This window comes from Elgaria multicarinata, chromosome 8, assembly GCF_023053635.1.
Source record: "Elgaria multicarinata webbii isolate HBS135686 ecotype San Diego chromosome 8, rElgMul1.1.pri, whole genome shotgun sequence".
Classification (NCBI taxonomy): domain Eukaryota; kingdom Metazoa; phylum Chordata; class Lepidosauria; order Squamata; family Anguidae; genus Elgaria; species Elgaria multicarinata.
Window position 1 is genome coordinate 41,041,261 of NC_086178.1, and position 9,189 is coordinate 41,050,449.

At 43.5% G+C, this 9,189-nt stretch overlaps 1 protein-coding gene across 1 annotated transcript in view; it reads right to left on the minus strand.

Moving 5' to 3' along the window:
- MOGAT1 (monoacylglycerol O-acyltransferase 1) overlaps positions 1-2,534 on the minus strand; it is a 33,265-nt gene extending 30,731 nt beyond the window's left edge. Inside the window, exon 1 of the mRNA XM_063131501.1 lies at positions 2,441-2,534. Within this exon, the coding sequence (XP_062987571.1) occupies positions 2,441-2,534 (94 nt within the window). The remainder of the gene's footprint in view (positions 1-2,440) is intronic.
- Between the last annotated feature and the right edge of the window lie 6,655 nt (positions 2,535-9,189).

The following is a 9,189-nucleotide window of genomic DNA, read 5'->3' on the forward strand; positions in this document are numbered from 1 at the left end:
GATCTTTGGATGCTTTACAGGACAAGTTGCAATTACTGCCGCTTTGCTTAATTTATACACTTTGTTGTTGTTTATTCGTTCAGTCGCTTCCCACTCTTCGTGACTTCATGGACCAGCCCACGCCAGAGCTTTCTGTCAGCCGTCGCACCCCCCTAGCCCCCCCAAGGTCAAGTCCGTCACCTCCAGAATATCATCCATCCATCTTGCCCTTGGTCAGCCCCTCTTCCTTTTGCCTTCCATGTTCCCCAGCAACCAGTGTACATAGACTTACTGCCTCTCTGTACATAGACAGAGCTTTGCTATCATAAATGATACAGTTCTAAAAAACACAGCAGTTAAAAAAGTTTGCTTTAAGCATTAACCAACATGCAAATCTGCGAGCTGTTCCTCAGGGATTCTTGCACATTGTTTAATAGAATTACTTGAGTTTAGATTGCCCTCTAGAAGCTATTCCACATACTTACTTCCATTTACTGAGATTAGACTGATTCCTTTATGCAGGATGATTTTAGATCTTAATGACTCTGGTAGTAACCCAAAACACATTTACCTGGAACTATTTTTTGAAATCAATGAGACTTACTTCCATGTAAATTTATTTAGGATTGTGGAACTAGACTGCTTTCAGAACAGGAAATAGAAAAGCTAGACAGGAGAGAAGTCATATTGCTAAGCACTTGTGGCTTCACAAAAGGAACTGTACACACACAATGAAGACTGATTTCCCAGACGTCAAGCAGATATGATGAAAATGTTCTGTACATTTGGCAGCCTTTAAAAAACTATCAAGACAGGGGTTTAAACATAAGACTTTGCAACAGAAGAAACCTTTCATCAGCTATAACACCTCTGATGTTCAGACAGTCAAGAATGACCAAAGTATATTTTCTCTCTCTCTCTTTCTTTTTGTTGACTTTGTTTAAAGCATTTCTACCTTGACTTTTCCAAAGCTCAGGCTAGTTTACAATTCAACACTGTAGCAATAGAAAAATATGGTTTTACTGTACATCAAAGGACGTGCTTCCTGAATCACCAGAAGTCACATGTGGGTGGTGTAATCCATATTGGTCCGAACAGTAGAATGGGAACTATTTACCTTGCTTTCAGCAATGCTATATGGTGGAAAGCGCTATCTGGATAAACACCCTTATTCAAATAAAAATCTCAGCAGCAGGCAGAAACTTCTTTTATGGTTATAGTCAAGCAATCGTGGTTAAGACTTAATCAACAATTATTTAGAATGTAGACGATGAAAAGAACATGATAAAAAAGCCAAACCAATATTTAGATTCGAAAATTGAAGCTGTAAGAAATTGCTTAATGGCTAGAGAGTGAAGGAACTTGGGCCTTAGCTAGACCTAAGGTTTATCCCAGGATTGTCCCGGGGTCATCCCTGCCTGCTCCAGGGATATCCTGTGTGTCATTTACATGAACAGGGATGACCCCAGGACGATCCCGGGATAAACCTTAGGTCTAGCTAAGGCCTTAGAAGCAGCTCATTTCAGATAACCAATGAAGTGGTTGAAATGAGCAGGCCATGGTTATGCCTCTGCGAAGTAGTAACAAAGAATAAAAATAATTTAATATGGAATTTGTTTTTTTGTTTTGGAAATACACAAATCACAGTACCACTTCTAACTATCTAAAAAATTCAAGGAATAGGAAAATGGGCTGTATAGAAGCATTATGTCAGGGTACAACCACACTTATTTTTGTTCTTCTCTGTCCATATAATAGAATTCAATTCTACAGAGAGCTTCGGCTATTGGGTGGTATAAAAATGTAATAAATAATAAATAAATACTCTCATGATAACTTCAGCAGTACTTGCATAGCTTCCAGTTCCTCTCCCTGTTGTAACTTGCAATATTAGAATTGTTTTCTGTATTAAAAAGTCCTAGCAAGAATGTACAAGCTCTTGGCCATGCAGCAATAGCCATGATGGTTGGGACTGATGGGAATTGCAGTCCATCCCATCTGAAGGGCACTGGATTGGGTTGGGGAAGGCTGTACCAGCTAAAGATTCATTTTCAGGTGAACAGAATTACTCAGAACTCCACAGTGACCACATCACCTCATTAATACTGGTTCCCCCAAGAGAACTTTCACTAACCTGGTGTTTCCAGATGTGTTGAACTACAACTCCCAGCCAGCTGGCTAGGGATACTGGGAGTTGTAGTCCAACACACCTGGAAGTCGCCAGGTTGAGGAAAGCTGCTATACATATTTACTAGGAAAAATAAATTGTACTAGGTTGAGTTGGGCTTATTCCCAAGCACGTGTGTACATGATTGCTCCAGCCTCAAGCGGATGACTACGTTCATGGCTGGGAAGTTAAGTCCCCACTGAACTCAACAGTAGAATTTCCTTCCAAGCACCCATGGTTAAGATCGGCCGCAAAAACAACGAAAGCAAACGCGCCTAAGGCATATTCGGTTACCTAATAGCAGGAAGGAGAAGACCCATTGAAACACAGCGGCGGTCTGTCCTCTCCTCGCCAGGGGAATGTTGAGCGGGGCAAATTCGACCTTCATGTTGCCTTGGACTGTGCCAGAAAGCAAAAGGCCACCGAGGTTTTACGAGGGATGGCACCGAAAGGGCAAAAGCAATAAGCAGACCTTTCTCGCCTCCCTCCTAGAGCAAGGCGGGGTCCTAGTGCTCCAGCGGTTGGCCACTCCATTACCCAACGCCGGGGAGCGATAGCCGAGCGCGCTGCTCCTTCCAAGTTTGGAGACATCCAGCCCCCAGGACGAGGATTCAATCAAACCGCCGCGAAGCTCCCGGCTGCCCCTCCTACTCTGTTCAGTCATCGCGCAGCGTTCGCCCCGTCGCGAACTCCTCGAGGCCAACTTTTCTAGTCCCCCTGGATCAGCCCTGGGAGAGCAAGCAACGGGTCGTTTTCATGCAAAGCGCCGAGGCGATCGCTGATGAAGAAGGGGCCACGTGGAGGCGGCCGCGTTAACCGAACCCGTTAAGAGGGGTGGGTTTTCTTTAACTGGAGACGGGGTGGGGGCCCTTGGCTGGACGTAGCCGCGAGAGGAGGGAGAGACCAGGGCCAGATCTACACCAAGCAGGATATAGCACCATGAGAGCGGAATATGGTATGTGTCATGGGCCCCAACAGTTGTCAGTGCACTTCAATATCGCTATAACGCAGTAGTGTGGCTCCTGCCGTTTACATACCGCTTTCATAGTGCAATATCTGGCTTGGTTTATTAGAATGTAAGCCTATGCGGCAGGGTCTTGCTATTTACTGTTTTACTCTGTGCAGCACCATGTACATTGATGGTGCTATATAAATAAATAATAATAATAATAATAATTGGTGTAGATCTGGTCCTGAGCTCTGAATCGGAGAGTAGCTGCAGGGGCGCCGCAATATATGGGAATAAAAAGACACAAAAAAGTGCATTTGAGCACTGGGAGGGAAGGCAAATTTTGTCCCCAATGTTAAATTTCTGAAAGACAAACAGCGGTGCATTTCACTTTATTATCTTAGTCCTTGCAGTGTAATGTTGTATTTTGTGATGCATTGGCACATTTATTCATTTTACATTGGTGATTTTATTAGAATTTTTTTTAAAAAATAAATCAGTATTGTAAAATGCCTAGACAAAAATATATTTTAACAAGTGTTTAATAAAGTTAAATAATTACGAACACTACCATTCTAAACTTTTCTTCTCTGAAGTTCTGAAGTAAATCTTACACTGATTTTGGTGATGTTAACTCTCTGATAAGCATGCTTCGAGTTGCCATGGCCCTATTTATTTTAATTTCCAGTTATAATTTGTAAGTGAAAAAAAAAACACCATTCCTTTCATTAGCAGGGATCTAGCTATGGAGGAGGCTTGCCCCCCTCCCTTTGGCACTAGCTATGTAGCATTACTTAACGCAAAAAGAGGTCCCACTCGTTTCAACCTTGCTTTGCTTCCTAGTTATCACGTGTCGAATCAAAGTATTCTCTTTTTCCTTTGAAGCCTCTCGCTTGTTGCAAGCGTGGCTCTGATGAGACTGCTTTAAACCGGCTCAACAAAAGTCAAAACAGCTTGTGATGCTGGCATAAGCTTTTGTGGACACTGTCCCCTTCATCAGATGCATGAAATGTTAACCTCAAATTTATATACACATTGCAGCGGAATGGTGGGGGAGGTGGCAGTGGGGAGGGATGTGAACTCTGTTGTCAGAGGAAATTGAAATGCAAAAAGTACAGACAGTGGTGATTGTCTTAACAGTTGTCACACACAAAACTGTTGTTGAGTGATAAGGTAGATATGTTGCCCTTTTTGAAACCATAGCAAATCGACTCTTTTGATGAATTGTACCACAGCAGGAACAGGATTCTCACTAGAACTAGAATTGCTCGACAGGCAGAAATCCAACAGATAGAGTTTGGGTCCCATTCACTCTATATCAGCTTTCCTTAACCTTGTGCCTTCAAAATGTTTTGGATGACAGCTCCCAGAATTCCTGGCAAAGGGCCATGGTGGCTGGGCTGATGGCAGTTGAAGTCTGAAACATCTGTGCTCCTCATTGCAGGTATTAAAGGCACAGCACCCATGCCAGAAAAGAAAGAAAGGGGCCATTCATCGTAACCCATGTTCTGGTTATCTGACTAAATATGAACTAGAATTGAGCCCCAGGGGCCTGTCCAGTTGACAAAAGCAAATGAAAGGGTCTTGGAGGAGGCACATTGGACAGGGTACATGCCTCATTCAAATGAAATGGTCACTGCACTTGGGAAGTTAAACTATCCACGCCCCACAGGGAAATGAATGGGAGTTCTGCAAGATCATGGAACTATTCTTATAACTAGGAAAAGACCTTATCAGTGGTAGCCCCCCTCCCATGGAATGATAGCCCCACTGAGGTTCACCTGTTGCCAACATGACCATCTGTTCAGCACCAGCTTAAAACTGCCCTCTACTCCCAGGCATTTGACAGCATATGGTTGGATTTTAATGTCAGTTGTTTTAGCAGGTCCTGGTATCTCATTGTAATTGATTTTAGCTGTTTTAAATTGTTTTTAAATTTTGTATGTTAACTTTTTAAATATTATGTTTTCCAATTTTTCTGAACTCGTGTTTGGATGCTTTTTAAGGAATATATCTGCTGTTACAAGACCATTCTACATCAGACCATTCATCCCCAACCAGGTGCTCTCCAGATGTGTTGGACTACAACTCCAACCATCTCCAGCCAGCATGGGGAGAATGGTTACTTTCCCTTCCCCCTTATCAATGTATACTATTTTGTAGATCTTGTTTCTCTTCCCTTCCTCTCCTTTTGTTTAGCTTTGCTCTTTGCTCCTTACATCACCCCTCTCTCAAATGAGGTTGTGGGTGTGTTTGGCAGCAAGAAGTAGAATAGACAAAGGAAACCGCTCAAACTAACATGTGTCTGCAGGTTTTTCCTGCATGGAAACATCCAAGTGCTGCTGTGAAAGCCCAATTCTGTGATATTTTCTTCAGTGGAAGGTCCACAATTGCACATGTTTGAAAGAGAACAAAAACCTGTACCTTTTAAGAAGGAGAGGAATAAAATTAAAGGCCTGAATCACTAAGCTAAAGAGTTGGTGAATGTATTTGATTAGGGTTATTTTTGTATTTCTCTCTCCTTAGTTTAAGCAACATTTTTATTTCAAATGATGAAAGTAAAATCCCATTAGATTTTTTAATACTACAATTCTTGTTTGTATACAGTTAGTTTTACCCTAGCAGTTATTATCTGGTGCAGTGAGAGACCGTGTTGTGTATTGTTAGAGAATTGGACTAGTTCTTTGTCTTCCTGGTAACACCCAATTAGGACTCCAAAGATGCACAGTACAGTCCCTTTTCTGTGCAATGTACTCTACACATGTTCTCAAAGGCTTGACTCTATTGGTTTTTATTTGGGATTCTCTCTGTGTGATTGTTACGTCCTCTTATTTTTCCTCTCCTCCCTCAATAAGCTTTTTAAGGGTGCAGTCCTATGCAGGTTTAGACAGGGGGAAAAGTCCTACAACTCCCAGCATTCCTTACCTAGTAATACCAGCTGGGGAATGCTGAGAGTTGTAGGATGGTTTTTTCTGCCTAAACCTGCATAGGATTGCACTCTAAATAGCTGAACATTTAGCTGCATGGTTTTAAAAGAAAATTTCTCACTAAAATGTTCCCCGTGTGCAAACCAGCATGATTGCTAGGTTATGTTAAGTCCTCTGCCTTCTGTGCTTTGGCCAAGTAAATCCAAGGAAGCTTCCTCTTCAGCGGTGTAGTGGCAACTGTGTTAATTCACCTCTCTCCCACCCCCTATTCTATTTTCTTTGTATAGCAAACGGGCCTTAATTGTCCATTCAAGACCAAGCTACCCCAAAATACTTTGCACTAGCGCAAGGATAGCTGACAACAATATATTGTTGGGGAATCCATTTTTTCTCAGCTACTGATTGCAACTAAAAACGTGCAGGGCTTTTTGGTACTTCCAATCCTGGGATCCATAGCTCCATTACACCAATATTCCCCTTTTATTTTTTTCCAAGAGCTGGACTGAAGGGAGGGGTCTTTAGCAGGAATGGTTAGAAACTCCCCAAGCAATTGAACAAACTACGATGTAACAGCAAATTTAACCTGACTACTGACAGCCTATTATGATTCTTTTTTTGGGCGGGGAGAGACCTTTGTAATGAAGGGGATCTGCCATTAGACACCCCCCCTCAATCCTAACAGCTCCAAATTAGGAAATTTCTGGTTCTACTGACCTCATCTGGAGCAGAAGGATTGACAGACTGAAAGCTAATAAATCACCTGACCCAGATGGTACTTTCCTAGAGATATTAAAGAAGTCAAATGTGAAACTGCTGGTTTTCTTACAAAAATATATAATATGTTCCTAAGATCAGCCTCTGTACCAGAGGACTGGAATGTCTGTGCCAGGTAAATTGGTTGAAATCCATTATTAAAGGTAAAATTAGTAAGCATATAGAAGGACAAGCCCTGCTGAAAAAGAATTAGCATGGCTTCCACAAAGGTAAGCCTTGCCTCAGTAACCCTTTAGAGTTCTTTGAGAGTGTCAGTAAACATGTGGACAGGGGTGATCTAGTAGACATAGGCTTAATCTACACCAAGCAGGATATTGCACTATGAAAGCAGTATATAAAAAGCAGGAGCCACACCAAGCAGGATATAGAGGTATGAAAGCAGGATATAGTATGTATTAATGGGCCCCAACAGTTGTCAGTGCACTTCAATACCACTATAAAGCAGTAGTGTGGTTCCTGTCTTTCTTATAAATACATGGAAATATCATCTGTGCTGCATGGGGGGGGGGAAAGCAATATATGTGTTGGTGCAGCACAATTCAGGCATTTAAAACACACACACACCCTACTCAGCAATAGTAGAAAGGTTGGGCTAAATACTACTTCCTGTCAGCAGATTTCAGGAAATACCATCACCATAACAACACCGAATTTCCAGAGCTAACACATGATGGCATTTCTATGCATTTGTAAGAAAGCCCTATGGATTTTAATTGAATCTTCTTCATAGGAAGCAGTCTTATACATTTGCCATTGCCTGAAGCTGTGATTTACTGGTTATTTTTTGATGCCATGGCTATCTCTTACTATTGGAGAGAAATCCAGAATGGAGGAAGGAACTGGGAACTAACTTCAGCCTCATGGCTTTATTGTTATACTGATATAATAAGAGTAGGAGTGTATTCTTCCCAGCAGTATATTCATCCCAGCAGAAGGAAAGAGAAAAGTTTGTCCCTTTTCAAACTCAAGTGTTAAACAGATACAGGTGTTTTATGGCCATGGCTAGACCAGGCCTATATCCCGGGATCATCCTGGGATCATCCCTGTGCATCCAAATGACACACAGGGGATCCCGGGAGCAGGCAGGGACGACCCCTTCATTTGCCTGGGATAATCCTTAGGTCTAGCTAAAGCTAAGAAATATTAAGGCCACCTTGCAAAAGCTTCCTGCAGCAGGTAGTAGAATACAATCTCCAGTGTTATTGTATCCAGGTATGGGTGGTGTGTGTGTGAGAGAGAGAGCCCCCCCCCCCCCAGAGATAACATTGTTGACATGGTGGGGAGTGAGCTCAGAGGATCAGTCTGAGAAAGACTGGAGTATGACAACCTGAAGCAGTAATATCCTCATATTGCAGGTGGAACTGAAAAATGAGCAACATATCACATACACTAAAAAAATAGCAAACTCACTTTTCGAATGCTGATCCTTATGTAGCCAAAACTGCACCACCCACACCCAAGGGGTAGTCATCAGCAGGCTTGGAGGAAGCCAAGTTTTGCGATTTAAAATAATATTTATGGGAGGAAAGAACAGTGGAGCCTGGTGGCTCCGATTTTGGTAGAGCTGTGAATGCATCCTGGATTTTAGTCAGATCCAGCCAGAACTCTAAAGGTGCTATCCAAGGTGCTGAACCCTATCCCCAAAATCAGTTTGGCACTTTGGATAGGTCCTTTAGAGTTCTGACTGGTTTTGACTAAAACTCAGAGTGGATTCACGGAGCCACCAGCTTCCACTGGGGTGGGGACCCTTTAGTCCAGCCTTCCTCAACCTGGGGCGCTCCAGATGTGTTGGACTGCATCTCCCAGAATGCCCCAGCCAGCTGGCTGGGGCATTCTGGGAGTTGTAGTCCAACACATCTGGAGCGCCCCAGGTTGAGGAAGGCTGCTTTAGTCTCTATTGACTTGCAGGCAGGCAGGTAGGTAGGTTGTCCTCTTGACAGATCGCTGAAGGCGGTGCTAAATGGTACCGGAAGCCAAAGGGAGTTTGTTACTTTAACCTCTTCTAGCTCGACGTAAGTCTATGGAACGGAGAATAACCCCCCTCCCCACACACACATACACGCCTTTCCTACAGCTGATGTAACTTTCCCTGCCTGAGCTGCCTGAAACACGCCTGATCATACATTTACCAAATTTTCGGCAGGTTTCCGCCTACCGGACTAGGCACCACATGGATAACCGAGTGCCTCGACGACCTTCATGCTAGGTTGCTGTACTTGGCTGAGAAAGACGAGCGAGGAGCGCGTGGGGTGGACGGCGTCGGATCAGGCAGCAGTTCGGACAGAAGTCACGGAGAACTGAGGGCCGGCGCCAACCCGGCGAAGGGCCCTTCTTGGCGAAGCGTGCGCGTGGCGCATGCGCCGTGGGGGCCCTGCGTGTGTGTGCGAGAGAGA